A 25,163-nucleotide genomic window follows, 5' to 3' on the forward strand; every position below is an offset into this window, starting at 1 on the left:
TTAAGTGCCCGGGAACGGTGAGCAAAGCACACCCATTTGAGTCTTTGACGTTATCATTAGTGTGTACTAAGAGTCGTAGCGTGATAACATTCGTAGGGTAATGAGGTAATGATAAAAAATTTTAAATTTGTGTAATAAATTTTAAGTTTAAATTAAAATATGTATTTTTTATAAGAATTTGAGTTAGAATTTTAATTATTTATCTAGATTTATAAAATATATTTTTTAAAAAATAAAATTTTCTTAAATTCAAAAAAAATATTATTATTGGTATGTAGATAAACTTTAACATGTTTTCAAAAGGATTAATATGAATAAACAGTAATTAGATATTCTTTAATTCTAATATTGTCATTGAGAGATCATTACAAATATTTTATTTTTTAATATGTTACACTATTTTTTTTATAAAATATTTACATATCATTAACATATTTTGAAAAAAATCAATAACTTGAATTATAATTCTAACTTGTGAAATTAAATGGTTTTATTTAAACAAGAAAAAGAAAATAAAAAACCGTAAAAAAAATTCAATTTGTTTCTTATAAAGAAATTAGCAACGATAACTTGTAAATTTTTTTTAGGAATAGAAATATTTAATTTTCAAATAATTTAAATATAAAATTAAAAAAAATAAATATAAAATTAAAAAAACCATAAGTGAGAACAAGCTAGTATAATAGTCATGTAAACTAATAATAATAATAAGGTATTATAGTTGTTGCACCACATGTAGACATGTAGATATGTAGGACTATATAACATATTCATATCCTGCCGAATTCGATTGTTTTAAAAATGTTTCTACATACAAATTAATTATGTTTTATATACTAATTATGTTTTAAGGTTCCATAACCTTATTTTAAATAAAAATTAAAATTACTTGGTGGCCATCAAAACCATTCTTTCTTTTTCACAAAAAAAAAAAAAAACGGAGAGTGCTGAATGGTATAGGAGACCGGACACTTGGACCAATAAATGAGGTAATTCATCATCCATTCTACTTAATACTCGTGTTCTTCATATACGTTATCTTGAAAATCAATTATTGTTATTATTTTTTATTCAATTTTTTATTTTATTATTTCCTTCTTAAAATTCAGCTTTATACTAAAAGCGTCAACTGAATATTTTTCTTTCATTTTTTTCTGTATTAGAAAGCATATTAATTTTTTAATAGCCGTCATTTCCTATGTCGCAGGGCAAAAAAGTGGAATCATATTAAAAAAAAAAATGAATTGAATTAAGAAAGTAAATTAACATTGTCACCAAAAATATAATCATCCTCTGTTTTTTTCTTTCTTTACTATCATGATCACGATAATAATGATTTTCAGAATTGAATATGATAATTATTTTTATTCAGATTTTTTTTCTATTGTTTATGCTAGCCATATGATATATTGATATTAGCTTTTAAAATTTGTATTTTATCTCTAATGCCAATCAATAACTTACTTAATATTTTATTTTATTTTATTTTAACTTTTTTCTTTTACTATCCTAGTTTTTACAATATTCATTTTATTGATTTAATTTAATTTTCATATTTTCCAAATACTACCACGTTAGGAGAAAAATGAAGTTGTGGTAACCAAATTGATATTTAATAAAAAGCTAGGTACTAAATATGCATTTTCTCTTTTCCAACCCGAGCCGATAATATTTGCAAGTGGCATGAGGTGGTGAACGGAGGCTTTTCGCTTATGGGTGGTGACGCATTAGAATACGTTTTTTTTTTAATACATAAAGTGTTTTACAAAAATATTTTTGTTTGATAATGAAATTTTTTTATTTTTTATATTAATATATTAAAATTAATAAGAAAATCATTAAAAAATTAGCTAAATACATTTTTCAAGTAAAGTACATTTTTAAAACAAATTTGATACAAACTTCTTAATCATGTAGTCAAGTAATTTTTAATAAAATAAATAATGATATAAAAAATTAAAAATCAAGTTTGATAAAACCTTGATCTAAAGTTAACATACATTTTCGAACCAAAAATATTGAAAAAAATTAAATCCATAGATAATCTTATTTCTAAGAAGCTTAAGTATGTAAATAATGTCATTAAACTAGTCGTTTTTTGATAAGTCAGTGTATAATCTTTATTCTTATAAAAAAAAATGTTTTATCATAAATAAACAAAAAAAAAACTAATATTTATTCTTAAACTTATTATTAAAATTTACAGCTATAAAAACATAATATGGTCTATTCTATTAATTCTAATAGACACCTTTTAGGTTATAAAAAAATAAATTTAAACTAGTAATCAATTAATATAAGTTTAATAATAAAGTAAATCTCTTAATGATATCTAATGGACCATAATTAACCTAAATTAAAAATAATTATTCAACATTAAATAATAATAAAATAATAAAAATAAAGTCTTCATGCTAAAATTTCATAATCTAGTTGGAATCTTTAATTTTCACATGGTTTTGATAGATTTTAAATTCTTACTTCAAACATAATGTTTTTTTTTTTTTGTGAATCAATTAGTGATCCTACCATATATGGTTTAAAAGTTTGAGATGTCTAGTTTTTATATCAACTTTAATGACAAAATAATTTCATATATGAATCTAGATATATCTTAAATAGCACAGAAAGATCTAGTTAGATAAATTTTATAAGATTTATCTAATAATTTTAACTTTTTAAAATAATATATTTTCTTGTATATAGTTCTAAGAGACGGTAAATTTCACAACATTAATCAATAAATATTTTAAAACTAATTTTAGACATAACTTGTAGGTATTAGTACTCAACAACAAAAATTACAAGACTCCCATACACTCACTAAATCTAAGGTTGTTTCTTCAATTTTAAGGGCGGTGATGATCAATACCTAAAAGGGAGAAGATCGAAGGCTATATACAGTGGCTGTTTTTATTTTTATTTTTTACTGTTTTCTTCTTCCCTTTTCAATTTCTACCACCTTTTAATATACGTATTTTTTTTTATTTTTTTCTTAATAATTTCGAGTGTGACCCCATGTTTTACTACGTATTAGCAGATAATAGTCATTTGAGCATTTAGCAGCCTTAAGTAACGAAATGTACTCAAATAGAACAAAACTAAAAGTTTAAGTATTGAAATTATAATTCTCCCTAATTTTGAGTCGAATTTACTTTTTATATGTGATTACAAAACTGATAAGTATTAATTGATGCTGTTCATATCAATATTTAACTATATCAAGTGCTGGAATGTGCTCAAATATAGGGATAAAAATCAAATATTAGTGACATAAATGAATAAAATAAAAGGATTGGTGATGATGTTCAAAATATTTAATATGATTAAGAAGAAGGGTTTTTTTTAGTGTTTAAATAGTGGGTTCACTTTAACATCTTATTTTTCAGGTTTCATAAAATTAGTGGGTGATGATAAAAGATCCAACACCTACAAAATATATTTTTTTTGTTAAATATAGGAATTATTTGATGATAAAATTAGTAATTTTTAATAAAAAAATTAAAATAAATAAAAAAATAAACTTTTAATTTTAAGAAAATAAATGTTTGTTATTAATTTTAGATGATAAATATTTTGAAAATAAAGTATAAATACTTTGATGAATAAAAAGGATGTGAATAATTTAATTACCTGGATGGTTAAGATGATATATATATGCTTATAAACTTTATTATAGTGCTTGAATTGAAAGTCTAAAATGTCATTTGCTTTTGAAAATGTTAATGATAAATAAGTTTTTTTTATAATATTAATAAGAAATAGATATTTTTTAAATAATATTAATGATAATTAAAATTTAATAGGCTTTTAAAAAAAAATTATATACTTAAAAACATAAAGAGATAATTATTTTTTATATTTAATATTTTATGTTAAAAATATAATAATAAACAAATAAATTATCATGACCCAACATGAAATCTAAAAATATTAATGATAAATAAGTTTAAAATGTCATTTTCTTATGATAATGTTAATGATAAATAAGTTTTTTTTATAATATTAATAAGAAATAGATATTCTTTAAATAATATTAATCTTGATGGAAATTTAATAGGTTTTTTAAAAAAATTTATATACTTAAAACCATAAATAGATAATTATTTTTTATATTTAATATTTTATATTAAAAATATAATTATAAATAAATAAATTATCATGACCCAACATGAAATCTAAAAATATTATCAATTTTATATGTATTTGAATCGGTAATGATTCTAAATTTAAAAATAATAAATATAACAGTTTATCAAATTTATATATACTTGAATTTAATACATAATTAAATTTAATAATAACTAAACTTAATAATATTATTAGATTAAAAAATTATGAGTTTTTAAGCATATACAAAAGACACTAATAGATCAGTTATAAATTTAAAGAAAATAAAAATAAGAAGGTGTGCTTGTGCATAAAATAATAATCAAAGGCACAGGAGGACGTTGAAGTGGAATCCGGCGGCTTGAGCGACGGCGAAATAAAATATAAAGCTAAAGGTAATGAATGGCTCGGCTAGCACGAAGCACTGAGGCTGTACAGGAAAGCTGAATTTATGGGATTTGACGCTTTGAATGAGCTGTAAACGCGGGACGGCCATGACTATCATGTTAATGACGCTCGAGGTTTGCAATTTTGAATTCTCTTGATCTCTTGAATATTCAGCCCACATGAGTTTTATCTGTTAAGTCAATGTTTAATTGTTTTTTTTAATTGCACAATCTAGATTTTTAGACAATAAATAAAGCCTTATTTAGTTAATTATTCTTTAAAAAATGACAAACATTGTCCCTTGGGTGGATGGTGCCTTCCCAAGGGGAGAGAGAGTTCTTTTTTTTTTTTTCTTTTTGAATTGACGTGTGATAAATAATGAACATGTCAAATGTATTTATATTGTGTTGGGTAGTCTTAGTATCTTTTAAAAAAATTAAAAAATTAAAAACTTACTTTCAATGTTTTCAACTTTCAATGTAATTATTTTAAAATTATTATTTTATTTTTATAATCTAGTCTACATTAATTTGTTTTTTTAAAAATCAAAATACTTGGATAAAACAACTAAAAATACTAAAAATAAAATAAAAATCACGTTGATTGTGAGTTGTTTAATCACCAAAATTACTTAAAAACCAAGAAATAAAAAAATAAAAAAATTATTTTATTTATAAATAATAATGAAATCTCACCAAAAAAAAATAATTATTGAAGAATTAGCCGGAGCAAAAAATAAAAAAATCATCTATACTAAGAGGATGTTTGGAGGTGCTTTTAAAAAGTATTTTTAAAAAAATTTAAATTTTTTTTTATTTTAAATTAATATATTTTTAATGTTTTCAAATTATTTTGATGTACTAATTTTAAAATTAATTTTTTAAAAATAAAAAATATTATTAATATATTTTTTAAAATAAAAAAATATTTTAAAAAATAACAATACCCACATTACTAAATATACTGTTAAAAAAACAAAGACCCCCTCCGATTTTCTCTTTCACTCAGTGGCTCAAACTCTCCGGCACACATCCATTCAAAAAGCAAAAATAGATGGTGGCCAAGTGGTAAGAGCTTGAGATCAAGGGGTTTGCTCCCTTTGTGGTTCCATGTTCGAATCCTTGGTTGCTCATATGATGACCACTGGAGGCTTACATGGTCGTTAACTTCAGGATCCGTGAGATTAGTCGTGGTGCGCGCAAGCTGACCCGGACACACGTTAATAATTAAAAAGTAAGATCAGCATCTTTACCGACAAAAAAAAAAAAAAACAAAAATACAAAAGAAAAAACTCGCTCTCGCACACCTAATAAAAACCTAGCCTCATTTTCCCTTAAAAAGGGCAACAAAGCCGCGCTGTCACTAACCAACTCTCCCTGGATCCTCACGACAATCCTTCTTCTCCACCGTAAGCAGCTTTTGACAAAACCAAGCTCAACAACCTTTCCCTCCCATTGATCCCAGCCATGACAACACCTCTTCCACCGAAATGACATAACCACTCTTCCCTTTCCCTATCTTCACAAATAGAACCAACCACCACAAGACAACCCACAAACCTCCACAAAACAGCCTCATACAATAACATGGCATATCCACCTCAAATCAGCTAAACAACAACTTCTTTGTATTTCTCCTTGTGATCGGCCATATCCACCTCAAATCAGCTAAACAACAGCTTGTGATCGCCGTCAACCACCACTCGAGGCACCAACAACAAGCCAACGGACGGACCCATTATATATTCCATCCAACTACTCTAGTTTCACCGTGTAGAGCTTCAACAATCATTTTCCTCACTTCACCGCGAGCTTTCAACAGACCAACCAAGGTTGTTCTCTTCCATCCACGGCAGCAACAAGAATTGATGCCTGAATCACCAAGTTCTCTTCCTCCGCCTTCCATGGCATTAATAAACAAAAAAAAAAAAACAATTGAGAGAGGAAGAAATGACCAGTTTTTCCCGTGCTTGTTGTTGGCGGCACTACCAGTGTAGGAGCAAAGAGGAGACTGAGACGTTTCAGATCCAGCACCTTACGTTACTCTAGCAGTAGTGGCGCGTGAATTCTCGCGTCGCCACTGTTCCAGTGGTCCTCTGGCTTGTTTCCAATAACTCTTGAACACGCTAAATACCTTGAAAGTTCAATTCATAACCTTATATCATTTTTTAAGCAAACTGATTAATGTTGTGAATTTTGAAACAAAATCTTATATATAATTTTTGGATTGTTACGAATTATTTTTTAGGTTATGATTGTTTTCCAAACATTATATGATATTGCATTAATTATGTTTGAATTTATGTTAATTTATTAGAATTAGCATAAAAGTTAAATAAAGTTTATAAAATTAATAAGATTTGTATTGATTTTTGGTATGCATCAAAGTTGATAAAGATAATTCATCTGGTGCTAATATCATGTTTGAAATAGTTTGATAAAAATATTTTATTTGTCTTGCTAAATATATTCTTAATTTAGTTTTTAATAATTTATTATTTTTTAAAAGATTATTTTGTAATTAATTTTGAATTCCCTGTTTTTTATTATTTTTTTATATTTAATATTTGAAATTTTGATTTACATGTGAGATTTTTTTTATATTAAATAAATGATTCCCTTCCACAAAAACAATAAAAATATTTCTTTAAAAAAATATGCAACTTTATTTTAAATTGCATGTGGCCAGGTCTTTTAAAAATAAAAAAAATTTCATGTTTGTATAATTAATAAAAAAAATACAAAATATAATTTAGCATCTTTAAATACCAAATTCAAGAAAAATTATTTTATTAATATCTTTATATGTATTTTTATATTTAATAATTAGTTTGTTGAAGCCACGAGGAATTTAGTTTGGGCGAGAACGTATCCAGACCCAACTTGGGATTAGACGTGTACGCGTCCAGACCCAACTTAGGTTTTGGTGTAGTTATGTCAAGCTTCACTTGAAGATTGATGTGGATGTGTCCACGCCCAACTTGTATTGGGTGAGGATACACCTAAACTTTTAATTATAATAAAAATAAAGTAATTATAACCCAAATAATATTATTTTTAATATTAATACTCTTAATCATAATAAAAATAAAAATAAAAATAAAAATATTATTTTTAATATTAATACTTTTAATCATAGTAAACATAAAAAATAATTATAACACAAACAATATGTTCTTTAAATATTAATAATATTTTTTTTTCAAATTTACTAATTATTTTATTCATAATATTAATTATAATAAAAATAATAATATTTATAATGTAAATAATTATATTAAGAATTTAAAGGATGATTACAACACAAATAATAATATTTTTATATTAATACTTCGAGTTATAATAAAAGTAATAATATTTATAACATAAATAATAATAGTTTTTATATGAACACTTTGAATTATAAAAGAAAAAAAATAATATTTATAACACACATTATTATATAAACACATATGTAGTTGGGTGTGAACGCGTCTCAATCAAAGCGCCATGTGACGGTGGGGCTTCCATAGCTAATTAGGTCTTTTGCCAAGATTCAAACGTCAAGTGGTGCTTAGGTCTACCCCTTATATAGGAGCTGTCTAAATGCTAGGTGGTGCACAGGTGTGCCCAATGGCTACATGGCCTACGTGGCACATGGGTTCTGCAAAAGGCCTAATTATCTTAGGTTTGAGGTAGAATCCAATTGTCTTGAATTCAGTGTCATATACCAAGCTTAATAGATCTTATGTGATCCAATTTCATTAGGTCTTGATAAAGGATTTTAAATATTTTAATTTTTACTAAAGTATTACTATAAAAAATAGTATTATTTGTGTTATAAATATTTTAATTTTTTATTATAATTAAAAGTATTAATATCAAAAATAGTTTTATTTGTATAATGAATAGTATTTTCATTAAAAAAATATTATTATTGTTATTGAAATTTAAAATATTCAAATAAAAAATAGTATTATTTGTGCTATAAATATTAATATTTTATTTATAATCAATAGAATAATTAATAAAAATATTATCAATTGTGGTATAAATAACACTATTTTTATTGTAAGTAATAATGTAATAATAACAATGGAAAATGTCACGTGGTGTTTGGGCTATCCTTGCACCACGTGGCGATTGAGCCACTTTAGCCAATCAAGCCTTTTGCCAAGACCTAACTGCTAAGTGGCGCTCGGGTTTTTCCAAGCGCCATATGGTGTTGGGGTTGTCATAAGCAATCAAGCCTTTTACCAAGATCCTAGCCCAGGTGGCACGGGGGTCTGCCCTGATCAGTGGAGTCGTCCAAGTGCCAAGTGGCACTTTAGTCTACCTGCGCATGAGACCGTCCAAGTGCCAAGTGATGCTCGGATCTGCCTCACACAAGGGCGGGTAGCCCAAATGCCAATTATCCTTGCATAGACAGCGCTAACGCTAGGTGCCTGTTCCTCAAGTCATGCAATCCCACCAAAACTTGTGCTGGCCATCTTTTTCCCAAGCATCCCTTCAATGATGAATGCTTCCTAATGAAAAGATTGCCTCATCCCTCCATTGATGCCCTTGCAGCTTTTAGTGGTAAGGGCTGAGTTGCCATTACACTGTTCCAATTCGTAATACTCTTAATCTAGGTAAATAGTAACAGGAGCAATGAGTTCTTTTAGTATTGTTGTAATCTATTTTTGGGTCCCCAAGCAAAAAAAAATAGAAAAAAAAATTAAACAGTGAGGAGTGGATGTCAAAACATAATAATAAAAAAAAGGGTCAGAAATTGGTTGATGATGGTCACAAATACAAATATTGAAATTTGACAGTATATATTGGACTGGTGGAAGCCCTACTGACAAAGAAAATTTAATTTGAGGAAGAAAAGTTCAAAATTAGATGTGCATGTACTTAATTAAATTTTATTAAAGGTTTAATTGAATTTATGAAAGGTTTGATTGCAATAAAAATTGATTTTAAAGTCAATTTAGGCTTTAATTGAAAAAAATTAAAGTTTCGGGGTCAAATTATAATTTTTGAGAGTTAATTTGGTTAAATCAGGGGCTTAATTGCATAAATATTGAAGTTTGATTGCTAATTAGGAACTTAATTGAAAAAATCCAAAACTAAGAACCAAAATAAAAAACATGTGTAAATAGAGGGGTTGTAATTAAACAGAATCAGGAGCCATATTAAAGAAATTAGAAGTTTATTAATCAATTAAGGGTCAAATTATATAAATTCAAGACAAAGGACCAAAGTAAAAAAGACGGTCAAGTTTAGGCCTGCTTTTTGATTTTTGACAGGGATGCAATTGCATTGAATTGGTAATCAAAATTGCAATTTTAGACTTGATTGAACAAATTATAAATTAAAGACTAATTTGGACTTTGACATAAGTCTGACTCCGTTTTCTTTTAAATAAAACAGCATGTTTTGGTTAAAACAGCACCGTTTCATACACTGTTCTAAAAAACAAAAAGCCCAAAATGATATAGTTTTGAACAACATTGTAGCCTTTCTTCTTCCCCTGGACCCGTGAAGCAGGGGAAGAAGAAGATTTTTCTTTTTCTATTTTCCACCATCTTGAAGCAGGGGAAGAAGAAGATTTTTCTTTCTCTATTTTCCACCATCCTATCTCTCTCTCTCTTTTAAAAAGACGCCGACCAACCCTACTTGCTGAAAGCTTTCCACATGTTGGAGAAAATGAAGGAGACGTGCCTCCTCAGGCACTCAAGGGGTGGCTACTGTGTAGCCGCCCCATCCATATCTCTCTCTTGTTTTTGCTTATAAGTACAGGAGAAAAGAGGACATAACAGGGGAGAGCGGAAGAGAAGAAAAAAAGACTAAAAGAAAGGAAAGAGGATGAAGAAAAAATAAATAAACAGTAGGGAGAAAACAAAAAAAATAGGGGAAAAGAAGAGAAGAGAAGAGAGGAAGACCACCGCAGCCACCACCATCACCATCACCACCCACCCTTACCTTCCTCATTGCTGCCATGAGAATTTCCTTGAGTCACTGACTAGTAGCTTCGCCATTAGCAGAGGCAGAGAAGAAATCGATACAGAAGAAAAAAAGAGAAGAGGAACCCTTAGCCGTTTTAGCTCACCCGCCTCCACTACCACCAGCAATTGCATTCTGCCATCTTAACCACTACCAGCATCACTAAGAGTAGCTGCAGGTCAGAGCTCACCCGCCTCCACTACCACCAGCAAATGCATTCTGCCATCTTAACCACTACCAACATCACTAAGAGTAGCTGCAGGTCAGTCCCCCCCACATCTCTCTTCTTCGTTCATCTCCTTCTCTATTCTGTCTTCAGTTGCTTTCATTTGCATGCAAAACGTGAGCAATTCATGTTCTGCATCAAATGAAAATAATTAGTTGTCAGTAATAAACTAAATATATTTTTTAGGCCGGTGTTGACCCATTTTATTTTAGGTCAATGTTGGCCCATTTCAATTTTAAAAAATTAAACAAAACATTAGTGATTTTCTCGCCTTTTTATTTTATTTTATCCATTTTGGTTAATATCGATTTATACTTTTACATCGTAAAAATAAAAATCTAGTATTAAAATACTCGATTTTTATCAATTTAAAAAAATTAAAAAATATATTTTTGTGCATACGACCAAGAGTCTCAAAACTAAAAAAATCATATTGTGTTTTTCATACACCAAAAAATAATATTTTAATGTACATTTTGATTTTAATAACCAATTTATTAAAATCAAGAGAATATTAGTGAAAATTTCAAAAACAACAAAAATTTTATTTGGTTTGTCTTTTAATATCCGGGGTACGACATTACATGTAATATGTATTTCGGATATTATTTTTTTTTGTTTCGGACCCTAAAAGAGAAAAGCCTCCTTATTAAGAAGAGTTTTTCTTGAATTTTGGACAGACCAGCAATTAAAAAAATATAATAAGATCATAGTTTTTTATCAAACAATAAAATAAATACCTTTTTTTCAATATAATAAGATCATAGTTTTTTATCAAATAATAAAACAAATACCTTTTCTTCATATAACTAGTTTTTAAACCTGATTTTTGAGATTAGTTAGGATTTTTAACAATTAAAATATTAGATAACAACTTCTATTTTTAATGATAAGGAACACAAATTACTTATCTCTTTCTATTTACAAAATAAACCATTATATTTTCCTGAGAGTGGTAAATAACTGCCGTGATGCCAAGTGCTATAAGTATATTGTTAATTTAGAGTCTTTTGGTCCAATGTGATCTTGTAACGCTCCATGTTGTCAACTCCTACTATTCACGCTTCATCAGTGCCATTCTCTTACTGCTTGTTTGGAAAATCAATTTACATGCTTTTCTTTGTTACAAGAATTCTTGATCGACAGGCGTACTGTACATGTAAATTTGTTGGGCCTGTGGGCATAACCAAGATACGGGGATAACAGATGTAAGAGATTTCTCCTCAATTTGAGACATCTTTTCATGTTTTTGTTCTTGATAGCTAAACTGGTGCGTAAGAAAAAGGTGATCCGTGTAATTTGATGATTTGTGGGATTTGGTTTCATCGACTTCATAATTTTGTTTGCTGGGAATTCACAAGTTGCGGGTTTTATCCGCTGACCAGGCTCTTTAGGGGGTTGACTGTCCATTTCAGTTCTGATAACATTGGTCTTAAGGCCTCGTGATGGTCTTGGAATGGGCTTCTAACTTGGATCTGTATGGGTGTTATTAATGCTGGGCTGGGAAATCACTCTCCCTGTCAGACGTGCTCCGAAGGAAGGCAGCGCGTCCTAGTTCACTTTACAGAAGAAACAAAAACCTCGTCCCTCTTTAACAAGCTAGCAATGGAGAGTTCGGTTCAACATTTTCCTGTCACCCATAAGGAGTGTTCTGTAGTTATCAAGGTATGATCAACCACCTGATTGTTTTTTTTTCTTTCCTTCTAGGTTGTGTGAGTTTTATTCTGATTGATTTATTGTGTAAAAGGAATGGCCCATTAATGATTGAGTTTTCTTCACTTGTTTTTGTCTGTCTTTCTCTGCTTGACAGGGAAACAAAACAGATGTGGTCATTTCCGGTTATGATGACCATTTTCTGGTGAGTTTGAGAATAACATATATTTGGTGGGCTTGTGTCTGTGTGGACAGAAATGTGATGTTTGACAAAATGCTTAACAGGTGATTGCTACCCAAATAGGAAGCATGGGCACAATACTGCATGCCAGGTATGAAGAATCCACGATTTTACTGCTTTTAAAAATTGTCAGCTAAAACATATTATTATGGCTATCCACGGCAAGGCCACAAGATTCTGTTTCTTATCAGTACCGCAAGGCCAATTGTTTTTCTTTTATCTTATTCCTGCTTGTTTGTGGAACAAAGTAACAACCTCTTTCAAATTTATTGAATTTACTGCTCTTTTTCTTTGATGTAACTGATATCATAATAAACACGACACTTTCAAGTAGTTGCTTGCTTGCTTGTATATCTTTTCATACTCCAGTGAGATTGATATTTGGACGGGATATGGTTATGATGGATATCCTGAACTTATTCTGTCGCATACCTGTACACCTGATTAGCTGCCTGGACCCCTGTGGGGGGGGGGGGGGGGGGGGTTGTTGTCGGGGCGCCTCCTTCTAACCTCCATATTTGTCGAGGGTGGTTTCCAATCCTCCATACCCGCCTTCATTGGATGCAGGCCTCCAATGGAGGTCCACATATTTCTTTTCATGACTCATTTTCATCAAATAAACTCAACTCGTTAAAGAAGAGGGAGGGGGTGGGGGGGGGTTCACAAATTATTTTAGATATATATTGGCAAAATTATAATATAATCATTTATATATAGATTTGGGTCTGGAGGTCTATCAGATCTAAGGATGCCTTAGCTGCCTCCTTAACCAAATCAATCAGTTATTTTATCCGCCTCCACTTCCATGGGGATAAAAGGTATGGTTTATGAAGAAATCTGAAGGTAGATAGATGTATATGCTTTGACTGAAGTGATCAAGCATTGGTTACAAAGTGTGGTGGAAAATCTTTATCAAAAGGGTGAGAAGAAAGGGTAAAGATTTCCAAAGACATAATGATATATCTCAAAAGAGCAGATAAACCGTTGCTAGTCAGCATTTTTTAGGGAAAATCAGTCGCAAGAATCCAAGAATGATTAATCATTATATTTAGCTGAAACATATCTCACAACCATGCTTATTAAGATTATATTAGAGTATTAGACTTGAATGGTAGTTTTTAGCAGATTTTCTATGATATACTCTGCATTTGTTGCTAGGAAGGACGAGAGTTTGTCAATCCATCCAACCTTCAATGTGTCTGTAATCTTTGGAAAACGTGATGAGGTAAGCTAGCTAGCCAGCCTCAGTAGTTCCTAGTTTGATTATAACTTGTGATTAATTTTGGTTGATTTCAAAATGCGCAGCCAATGCTCGTCGCTTGTGCTAGACAACTAATTGAACATATAAGGTATGCCTCTATTTGGCATAAATTATTTAAACAGGTCAGCTATCATGTAATCACTGCTTTGTCTCTGCTTAAGAAACCTCTGAAATGTGATGTGTGTGTGTGTGATTATAACATCTCCTTTTGTATTGGTTCTAAATACCCTGTTACTAACATCTCCTTTTGTGTTGGCAGTACATCAGGCTCGTCCAAGCCATTGGTGCTCTCTCTTGGTCTTCAAGACCATTCTTCGGTAATATCCTTAGAAATCATCTTCCAGAGAATGAATATGGAAGTGTAACGACTAAACTCTTCTCATGCAGGAAACATTGAGAGGAGTTGTCTCTGCCGTAACTGCAAATCGTGTATGGTGACAAGCAAATTACCATGTGACCTCTGATTTTGCCAGTGAACTCCCAGGTTTTCTGAATACAACAAGGTGGCATTTATTTATTTAGGGCTGCCAGATTCTAAAAAATGAAACAGCTTCAGGATTCAAATTCGCTTCTTTTCTTAATATCCTCATGGGACATTGTCGTTATGGAATAGGGGTGACTATATAAACTTCTCATCGGTGCTCTTGATCAATATTTACCATTTACTAGAGTCAAATTGTAGTGGAAGTGATTGTTGATCTACAAGTTGTGGGTGCAAATCGTGGCTGTGATGAATTAGGGTTTCAAATCATATAATCAATTACTAATGTTGCAATCTATTTTTCTAGGAGCCTTATCATTATATTAAATTATATTATATTTGGAGGACCTTGAAAAGAAAACATAATCATTTAGGTTATGGATCGCTGGATAGGAGATAAATACAAAATGAACAAAAAAAAATGTTTGTTGGGGGGACAGGAGACAGATAAAAAAGAAATCCGTCTTTGATACAGGTTTTGCGCGTGCATACCTTTTTAAAATAGGAAGAGAGGAAGATATGCCTCTTTATGTTTTCACCGTGTCCTCTTCTACCTTGGATCTTGGTTTACGTTGAAAGCTTTGAGGGTGGCCATCTTGAATTCGTGTGCGTGCACGAAAGGGATATCAGATTGTAATGATGTGCCAGTCTTGCTGGTGCTAATTGCATGTTTCCCGTGGCTCATGAGTTCTAACAATGCAATGTAAATAAAACAACTGATCAACTTATGGAATGTCTACAACTCAATTCCCAGCCGAAATCAAGACTTTCCCCGGGTTCCTGAGCTGCGACCTTGGCTGCGGATTGATGGCTCTGGACGGCAACAACGAAGGAAAACTCCCCCGGAACATTGCACCAGTGAGCAACGAATCGTGCAGCTACAGTTACACGTTAATATGTCTTCCCATGTGACCTTTTTTAAACAGTAAGAAATTTGAGTGGAGGTCCAAGCTAATGAAATAGATTTTGGAAGAACATCTTTGGGCTTACATTTGAAAATTGGATGAACTTGTTTTGAAAATAGGAACTGAAGTTGGTTTATCAAATCGAGTAGAAACCTAGGGGAAAACAATGCTCCCCACTTCTTAGACGTCGAAGCACACTCCTCCCTCTCCTCTCAATCAACAATGCCGGGAACCCAAATTTAATTATTGGATGTTAGGGTTTTTCTGATGCATCGTGGCTCACGAGACACGAATATATCAATCAGTTTCTACCAGACACTTGATTTGAGATACTGTCATTATTCATCTTTTCATGGGATTTTCTTGTAGAGAAGAATCATCGGGGGCAGACCTATGCTCTCCACTTCTGCTGGATTTGAAGGGCAGCGTTTACTATTGAATAAAAGTGATGCTGCCCCTAGCACACGGCAGCATAAAAGCCTGCCATGTATGCTGGCAGCAAGAACTTCGAAACGTCCAATAAAATCAAAATTGGACCCAAAAACAATTTAACGTTTAGTTGTCTACACAGCATTACAGATGAAATTTGATCCCTCGTCCATGGTAGGAATGAATGCATCAAGTTTTACGAGAATTATCAACAATCGCTGTGAACACATGTCGAGAAGATAAGAGTCGTTGGTTAAAATGACAAATGACAAATCCCTGCGCAACATGATGGCTATACAATTGCTGAAAATAACCAAATTCAAGCAGGCACTAACGCTGGAAATTGACATCCTTTGTTCTAATCAATGATGCGTGTTCGCATTTCAAATTAGAACACTGGTTAATGTTGCGGCAGCCCTGGTCTCTTTTCCACCATCTCATAATGGAGAACGAAATTTTCCTGCATCAACATCGATTTTACCAATGGGGATCAGAAATCAATCAAACCAGAATTCGTAGAGCAAGAAAAGATTGCAACATATGAACTAATTACAGAGAAGTCAAGACCTTGAGCGTTATCTCAAATGTGTTTGGTTCAAAACAATGGTAAGAACCTCTCTCATATGTGCTCGTTTTAACAAGTGGCTCTGTGTTGGGGACTCTTTTTAACCAGCGCCGCTGCTCCTTGTGGTATAACCAGCCTCTTTCATAACTGCCGGCAGAGAATATCCCACCATTAGTCATATTTTTCAATTAGCAAAATTGCAGGTATTCAAATCCTGAATGGTCTTTTTCCCCGAGCATAAGATGGACTCAAAAAGGCAGGAAAGGTAAGGAAACGTGCAGGCAGTGGAGGTTACATGGATACAAAACTACAACATTCAATTCATCAGAATCAGAGCTTACAGTATGCTTGCGGCATGTAATTGAGCTTCATCTTTTGGCATGCTGAAAAGCAACAGGATCAAGAAAGGCATTAGTGAAAATCTTGAAACATAAGGAAAGAAAACATCAAAAATCCACTAAACAACTGCACCTGTAAAAGGCATAGAGCAACGTTTCTGTCCAGAGCTTTGAAAAGTAATTATGCTGCAACCAAGACCCAAAAGAAAAGTCAATTATGGAAATAAGAGGTTAGGATTAAATAACAAAATTATAGAAAAAGGACAACAGCAAACTCACATCCAGTGGAGGTGGTGGCTTAGCATAATAACACTTTGGAACAATGAACTCTGGATCACCCTTTGCTGGCTCGTCAGACCATGGGGAGCCAAAAGTCTTGTGAAGACTCTCAGCTGAATTCAAATTCAATCCAAGAGTTGTTAAATCAATTCCAAGTGCCAGGGAGGTCAGATCAGGATCACTCATCCTTATAACACTTAACAAGCCAAGTAACCCAAATGGATCAGGTGCGGATTGTGCTGTCTGCATGGACTTTATGCCCTGATCTCTAAATGGTTGATTGACAGTCGACATTTGTTGTAGTCGAAACTGGGGCTGGTTCTGGTGTTGATACTGCTGGATGAGCTGGTCGTATGATCCAACACCAGATACCGTATTCGGAGAATTTAAAGGTCTCAGCCCAATTCCCGGTGGTCCACTGGTCTAAAACACAGATGAAAGGATAGTTTAACAGATTTCTTAAGAGGAAAAATGAATAACCATAGATAAAAATCATAGCTATTGTACTACCCCAACATGAAGTTATGAAACCAGTTGGTGTGGTAACCATCAGTAACAAATTATTGAATCCAAGAAAATTTTCTTCTGGGTTGATGTTGTCAGTGTTGCCCTTCACCATGATATCTATCAATTTAATCCTTTACCAGTTGTTTTCAATTATACCCATCAGTTCATTCTCCATCCCAATCTATTAAGAGGATACGTTAAGTATCCACCTGGCAAGTCCATAATTAAAGATCAATCATATTTATTGTTTAAAAATAACATAAAATTAATGACAATGAAATTTCAATCTAAACTAAAAATTTTGGAAAAATCAATGCCATTTAAACTCAAAAGTACACAAATTCAATTTCATGGGTTTCCAATTATTTCAATGCTTTTACTATTAGTTTTGTTTATTTCACTCATAATAAATTCTAAAGTTAATAAATCTTAATCTGGAGCTGCCGCATGGTATTTAATGGATTCTATTAACTGATTTGGATGAAGAGTGGACAGAACGGTTGAATTGGAAATTCAAGGTGACAATAAGGGCAAACTTGACAGATCCAATAGGTACAACGCAACATTAATAACAAAATTATTCATGAGGGGCTATTTTTTGTAGTTACCCTTTTTTTAATATACTGTAACCACGCAAGGACTTGAAATTGACCACTTTCATGAGATATTAAAACCACATTCACTTGAGGCAATGGAGACCCTCTACATGGCATTGCAAAAAACTATTAACAGGGCTAAACTTCCACACCTGTGGGTGATAGGCTGAATGTGAAGACGGAAATAGTTCTGAACCATGAAGATCTTGATTGTTTACAGATGCAAAAGAGACGCTACTACTGACAGCTGGGGCATGTTGCTGTTGTTGCTGAGGACGATAGGATGAATAAGCCTCTCCTAAGTTGAACCCAGCAGATCTCCCTATCTGCAGAGTGCAGAAATAAGGTGTCAGAAAGTACAAACAGATAACATTTGCTATTGCTAAATTTCCATTTCACATAGAGGCTCACAGAGAAGTGCTGAGATTGCATCATTGACAAGGTATTGTCGTGCAGTTGTTCTTTCTGATGCAAATCCATGGTGTAATCAGCATTACCACCTGAATCAAATTCAATATCATAGTCAACGTGCATGAAAAATGCATTTCTGATTGGAGAAAAATTAGGATAACTATGCAGATGTAGGTTTTTGTTCTGGCAAGGGGCAAAATCACATACACAGCCATAGCAAAGTCCAGAAGACACAACATTAAAAATGTTATATATCCAATCACAAAATATTGCTCATGCATGCATTAGGAAAATCTTTATTGCAACTTATACAGGGACATCATTGACTAATTAAAAGGCAGCATCACATCAATGAGCAAACACGTGAAGATGGGAAATTACAGGACTGGGAAATTACAGGACCAATGAGCTTCTATTCCCACCAACCAGGAGGCAGTGTGTTAGCTTTATACAGAAAGCAAGGAGTTTGCAAGAATGAGTTTGGAACCTTTAAATCCTGGTAAAGCTGGAAAATCTTCATTCTGAATGCTGAACTCTTGGCTTTGTTGAACAATAGGACTAACTCCAAGACCAGGTTTTCGTAGTGAACCTGCAAGTAGTTTCATTGTATTTTATCACCAAATACAGGTGAAAGCAGAGACAGAAATAACCATAAACAGATAGCAAAAGCATATTTTAATTACCCAATTGACCTTGAGGCCCTCCAGCAGAACTAGGACGACTTGTCAACTGAGGGAAATCATTGTTAATGTCGAAAGGGGAACTGTCATTGGAGATCACATCATTCAACATTCCCATAGAGCTGAGATTGTTCACACCTTGAACATGGCTTTGGGAAAGAGGACCTATGGCATTGGGGTAGGAGTTTCCTAACATAGGAATCACCTGTGGATTTCCTGAATCCACAAAATGTCATTTACACAAGCAAATATAGCTAAACTTCGAAATTAACATTTGAAAATTGAAACAATCTGTGAACATAAGAACTAATAGGGCAGCGAACAGTCAAATTAATTGTTCAGGATATCAGACCAAGTGGTTGAATCATATAAAACCAAGCATCCACTTGATTCAGATTTGTTTTTTAACACCAGAAAGACTCACAAACTTGAATCTTCCATACAATCTAAAAGATAATGACATTCTTTTCAAGTGAAAAAAACAGTGCACTTTAAAAGGCCTTAATCCCAGACTAGTAGTAGGGGTCAGCTATAAGGATCCTTTTGTGCCAACCAGGCAATCATAAAAAAAGAAAAAGAGGGCTGCAACGCCAAGGACATTTAACCCAGGAGTTCTGATGGTGCTTGTAAGAAATTACAGACAAGAACAATACAAGAAATTCTAGCAAGCTTTCAACATGCAAACATAAAATAATATTCAAAACGAGCATCAACTCAATTTCCAAGCTAGCAAAGCCAGTGGCAAAGATATTTTATCACATTCAAACCAAGGCACCAGTAAATTGTATGGTCAAGAAACTAAAGCATTGATTAGTTTCTTCCTTGCACACAAACCTTGTGGAAGCACACCAGTCATTAATCTATTTTGTCCTTGCATGCCTAAGCTGCCAGATCCGCTATTTGCAGTTAAATTCATACGAGATGCAAGACCAGGGACAGATAGTCCTCCACCCGAGCTTAAGCTTCTCCCAATGTTCCCACCACCAACCATGTTTCCTCCAGAACTCGTAATCCTAGGACCTGTATTGCCCAAAATTTGGGAAACCCCCAATCCAGGAACACCATTCCGGTTACCTATTCCAGCAGAGGTTGGGAGAATACCAGGTATAGAACCACCAATTCCATTGGTGCTGCCACCATATCCTGGATTTCCTACAACACTTAAACCTCCTCTATTTGTAACCCCAGAATGTCCATGGGAACTGCCATGAGACATCTGCACAGGGAAAACATTCAAGAAGTTTACTACTGTAAAAAAAACCGGATACAGTTACTACATTAAAAGCAAATTGCAGACCTGAGAGAGACCAACTGGAAGATTGTTGGACGCAAACCGTCCACTGGAGAGGCTTCCAGTAGGTTGTTGAACCCCACCTGAAGGAATGTTGTTGATTGTAGAGTTTCTTGAAGCAAAAGTTCCAGGCATGTTGGGTACATTAAAGCTCCCATGAATATTATGCAGCCCTTGAATAGTTCCTGCGCGCAATAAGATAACCTTATTTAGAATCACAAGGAAAACTGATACGAGAAGCAGGAGACGACGAGGACACGAGCTAATCTCAGGCAAAATCTAACCACCACTGTGATGAAAAACGGGAGAGGCTGCCGCACCGGACTGGCCAGAGAAGGATGTACCAAAAGATCGCGCCGTGGTGTCCGGAAGATTTGAAGCTGATCCATTTAGACCAGACTGCAATCCAGTGAGTATTAAGACTTTTTGCACAAAAGAACAATTGAAGCATACAATATTTTCTTTCAAGAATTGAGAAACCAGTAACTATTCTTCAGATTAATAATTAAAAAAAAAAAAAAACAGAGAGAGAGCGAACAATACATTAAGTAACGCCGACATTTCATAAATGGTCAAAGATCATGCGAGAAGTCCTTTCAGAGATGATTTTTGCTCTTACAACCTGAGTAAAAAAAATCCCAAATTAATTTTATTTTTTTATAAAAAGAAATGAAACCCTAGGTTTATCACGGAATTACCTATAGCAATCGATTTGAGAGCTTTCTTTTGTCAATATAATATGATCTTAGCAACGTCAAGATGGAGAAAAATAGATCGAACGATGGAAGTGCCCTACAAAAATTCGATGATAGCTGTGAAGAGTTGATATCAGCGGATACAATTATCGAAATGTATAGATATAGATATACTGTTCTATATCGAACAATCGTGGACGAATAAATAAAAGGAAGCTTCTTTTTTTTTTTTTTTCTGTCATCTTCCAAATGAACGGTCCGCACAAAATACCTAAAAGATGGACGGCACTGATTCTTTCTTTCACTCTATCAATGTAAAATAGAAGGCACCTACGCTGGGTCAAGGTAAATTTTTTGTAAAATATAAAAAAATATTTAAATGATGTTAATTTGTTGTTTTTAATGAAAAGATTAAATTATATGAAAGTTTATCTTATATAATTTGGTTAATTTTATTAGTTTAAAAATATTATATATAATTTTGAAAAACAAATTTTAACTAAATAAATTTTCAAGATGATATATTTTTTTAATATTAAAATAATAATACATTGAATTAACCTTGAATAACCCAGATTAATATGATAAATTCATGACCCGAGTTATGAGATTATGATAACTCTATAAAAAGCAAATCAAAATAAATTATTAAATATAACTCCCAATCAATCCAATATTAAAGAATGAAATTGAAGAAAAAAATCGATTAAAAAAGGACCTGAAAAACAACTCGAGTTAACATATCAAAAAATAAAACAAAATAACTTAATTTAACCCGAGTTAACCTATCAAATCTGCGACTTTGGTCTTGAGACTAAGATCAGAGTTTTTAAACTCAGCTCGGTTCAAGGCCCAGGTTCTAGGTTTTGACTGGGTTACGAGAGTCAATTCTGATTTAAAAAAAAAATCAAAACAATGCTGTTTTAATTAAAAAAACAAAAGTCAACGGGTTGCAACCGTGTTTTTGATCAAGTCTTGTCAAGTCAGCCGGGTTGCCAAGTTAACCCGTCGAGCCAGCCGGGTTACTCCGTTAAATCTAGCCTGATTCCAACCCCGGGTTGGTAGGGTCTCGTGTTGACTTACGGGGCCGGGTTTCAAAACTATGACTAAGATAACTACATAGAGAAAAAAAAATCAAAACAAATTATAAAACTCAATTCTCAATCATCTTTGTCGGACCTAATGCTGAATGATGAAAATTATAAAAATCTTAATTAAAAAAATGACATAAAAAATAAGTCAAGTTAATCTGAGTTAACCGTTAAACACTATTATTGAGTTATGAAACCATGATAATCTAATGAAAAACAAACCAAAACAAATCATGAAACATAATTTACAATTAAACATAATATTAATTGATGAAATTGGGGGGCAAATGTCAATTAAAAAAAGAGAAAAAAAAAGTCAAATAGGTTAAACTTAATTATGAAGTTCAATTACCAACCAACTCAAGAGAAAAAAAAAGTCAAATAGGTTAAATTTAATTATAAAGTTCAATTACCAACCAACTCAATGGTGAATGATAATGAGACCAATATAATCTTTTTTTAAAAAAATAAAAAAATGACCTGATTTAACTATGGTTAAAATGTCAAAACTCATGACTTTAATCTTAAGACTAAGATATTCTCATAAAAATCAAATCAAAATAGATTATGAAGCTCAATTCTCAACCGAATTAATGTTTAATGATAAAATTAAAAAAAAATCAATTAAATAAAAGATAAAAAAATAACCCGAGTTAACTCGAGTTAATCCGTTAAGAATTATTATCGTATCATGATATCATGACAATCTAATAAAAGTAAACAAAAAAAATTATGAAGTTTAATTCTCAATTAAATTAATATTAAAGGATGAAATTGAAATAAAAAACTAATTAAGAAAAAAAATCTGAGTCAACTAGGTTAACCCATCAAACCAAGGATCTTTGTTATAAGAGTGTGATAAATAAATAGAAAAAAATTAATATTAAAGAATGAAATTAAAAAAAAATTAATTAAAAAAAAGAAAATAACAAAGCAAAACATTATTACAATAGATATAGTGATTTGTGAGGAGGGATATAGTAAAACCCCCTTATAAAATCAGGATAATCTAATAAAAAGCAAACAAAAAAAATTATGAAGTTTAATTTTTAATTAAATTAATATTAAAGGATGAACTTAGAAGAAAAAAAAACCAATTAAGAAAAAGAAAAAAAATCTGAGTCAACTAGGTTAACCTATCAAATTAAATTAAAGGATGAACTTAGAAGAAAAAAAACCAATTAAAAAAAAGAAAAAAAAATCTGAGTCAACTAGATTAACCTATCAAATTGAGTTAACTCATCACACTTGATATCCATGTTATGAGAGTGTGATAACTAAATAGAAAAAAAATTAATATTAAAAAATAAAATTAAACAAAAAAAGATTAATTGAAAAGAAAAAAACAAAGAAAAACAAACATGCAAAACACTATTTCAATGAACAGTGTTTTGTGAGAAGGGGTATAATAAAATTTCCCTCATAGGATCATGATAATCTAATAAAAAATAAACAAAAAAAAATATCATAGGATCATGATAATCTAATAAAAAAAAAATAAAAAATATGAAGTTTAATTCTCAATTAAATCAATATTAAATGATGAAATTTGAAGAAAAAACTAATTAAAAAGAAAAAAGAAAAATAATCTGAGTCAACTAGGTTAACTCACCTTACTAAGTTAACATATCAAACCTAAAATCTGTATCATGAGAGTGTAATAACTAAATAGAAAAAAATTTAATATTAAAAAATAAAATTAAATAAAAAAAGATTAATTGAAAAGAAAAAAATAAAGAAACAAAAAAGCAAAGCACTATTCCAATGAATAGTGCTTTAAAAGGAGAGGTACAATAAAAACCCCTCATAAGATTAGGATAATCTTATAAAAAATAAAATAAAAAACAAATCATAAAGTTTAATTCTCAATCAAATCAACATTAAAGAATGAAATTGGAAGGAAAAAACTAATAAGAAAAGGAAAAAAAAAAATGTAAGTCAACTAAGTTAGCTCTCTAAATCAAGTTAACACATCAAACTTAGGATCCGTGTAATGAGAGTATGATAACCAAATAAAAAAAATTAATATGAAATAATAAAATTAAACAAGAAAAAAAGATTAATTTAAAAGAAAAAAAGCAAAGAAAAAAAAAGTAAAGCACCATTCCAATTAACAATGCTTTATGAGGAGGGTATGGTAAAATCCCCTCATGAGATCAAGATAATCTAATGAAAAGTAAATAAAATGAATTATGAAATTTAATTCTCAATTAAATTAATATTAAATGATAAAATTAAAAAAAAAACTAATTAAAAAAAGAAAAAAAATTGAGTTAACTGGATTAACCTATCAAACTTGAAATATATGTCATAAGAGTGTGACAACTAAATAAAAATAATAATATTAAAAAACTAAATTAAACAAAATAAAGATTAATTGAAAAAAAAAAAACAATGAAAAAAAACAAAAAAAAAAAACTAGAACTAAAAGAAGGTAACGATAACATGATTATTGAAGACAATGTTGAGTAAATGATAACGTAATGTAAAGTAATTAAATTTTTTTAGTATTTTCACAACTCTAGACGCACATCATATTTTATATATGTATATGGTCAAAGATAACGACCATATACATATTCAATATATATAACCTAATCTTGATATTTAAGAATATTATTAGAGCTACTTATGCTAAAACGATGTATTTTCATAGATGATGGTAAAAAATAATGAAAAATAGTCAAACCTATCACTCTTTAGTTCGAAGATGAAGGAGCACATCAAAGTCCATGTTGTTGGATTTCATTCGGGGTTTATTATTATACATGCTTAATGTTTATTATTTTATTGGATATTTTTAGTTTATTATAAGCCTAATTGTTGATTATGAGTAGGATTTTCTATTTATATATAATTTTCATGTTATGGATAGTTTTTGATGAATTAAGTAAAGTTATAGACATTTTTTTCTCTTCCATTATTTCACTTCCCCTCTTTTATTTATTTTCTTTTTTTCTTTCTCCTTTTCTTTTCTCTTTAAATCTCTATTGTCTCTTTTAGTGTATTTAAAAGAATTTAAGATATTTTATCTATATATTGAATCTAAGA

At 31.1% G+C, this 25,163-nt stretch overlaps 2 protein-coding genes across 4 annotated transcripts; one reads left to right on the plus strand and one right to left on the minus strand.

Annotated features, from left to right (window-relative positions):
* The first annotated feature begins 11,807 nt into the window (after window positions 1-11,807).
* LOC105141695 (proteasome assembly chaperone-like protein) lies at window positions 11,808-14,621 on the plus strand. Of its 3 annotated transcripts, none has more exons than XM_011049001.1 (8): window positions 11,808-12,354; window positions 12,500-12,547; window positions 12,628-12,674; window positions 13,742-13,808; window positions 13,889-13,932; window positions 14,104-14,161; window positions 14,232-14,317; window positions 14,376-14,621. In XM_011049001.1, the coding sequence occupies exons 1-7, from the start codon at window positions 12,169-12,171 to the stop codon at window positions 14,280-14,282; spliced, it is 501 nt and encodes a 166-aa protein (XP_011047303.1). In that variant the 5' UTR covers window positions 11,808-12,168; the 3' UTR covers window positions 14,283-14,317; window positions 14,376-14,621. The 3 variants fall into 3 exon arrangements, with proteins under 3 accessions (XP_011047303.1, XP_011047304.1, XP_011047302.1); XM_011049002.1 differs by having other exon boundaries at window positions 14,232-14,311; window positions 14,370-14,621; XM_011049000.1 differs by having other exon boundaries at window positions 14,232-14,621.
* Window positions 14,622-15,703: 1,082 nt separating this feature from the next.
* On the minus strand, window positions 15,704-21,209 carry LOC105141696 (probable NOT transcription complex subunit VIP2). Its single transcript, XM_011049003.1, has 14 exons — window positions 21,025-21,209; window positions 20,870-20,948; window positions 20,611-20,725; window positions 20,333-20,511; window positions 19,870-20,251; window positions 19,039-19,251; window positions 18,843-18,944; window positions 18,356-18,444; window positions 18,097-18,270; window positions 16,842-17,264; window positions 16,696-16,748; window positions 16,566-16,607; window positions 16,227-16,371; window positions 15,704-16,119 (listed from the first exon to the last, which is right to left on the minus strand). The coding sequence occupies exons 2-14, from the start codon at window positions 20,885-20,887 to the stop codon at window positions 16,060-16,062; spliced, it is 1,995 nt and encodes a 664-aa protein (XP_011047305.1). The 5' UTR covers window positions 20,888-20,948; window positions 21,025-21,209; the 3' UTR covers window positions 15,704-16,059.
* Between the last annotated feature and the right edge of the window lie 3,954 nt (window positions 21,210-25,163).

The sequence above is a fragment of the Populus euphratica genome, unplaced genomic scaffold, assembly GCF_000495115.2.
Source record: "Populus euphratica unplaced genomic scaffold, PopEup_1.0 scaffold126.1, whole genome shotgun sequence".
Lineage (NCBI taxonomy): Eukaryota > Viridiplantae > Streptophyta > Magnoliopsida > Malpighiales > Salicaceae > Populus > Populus euphratica.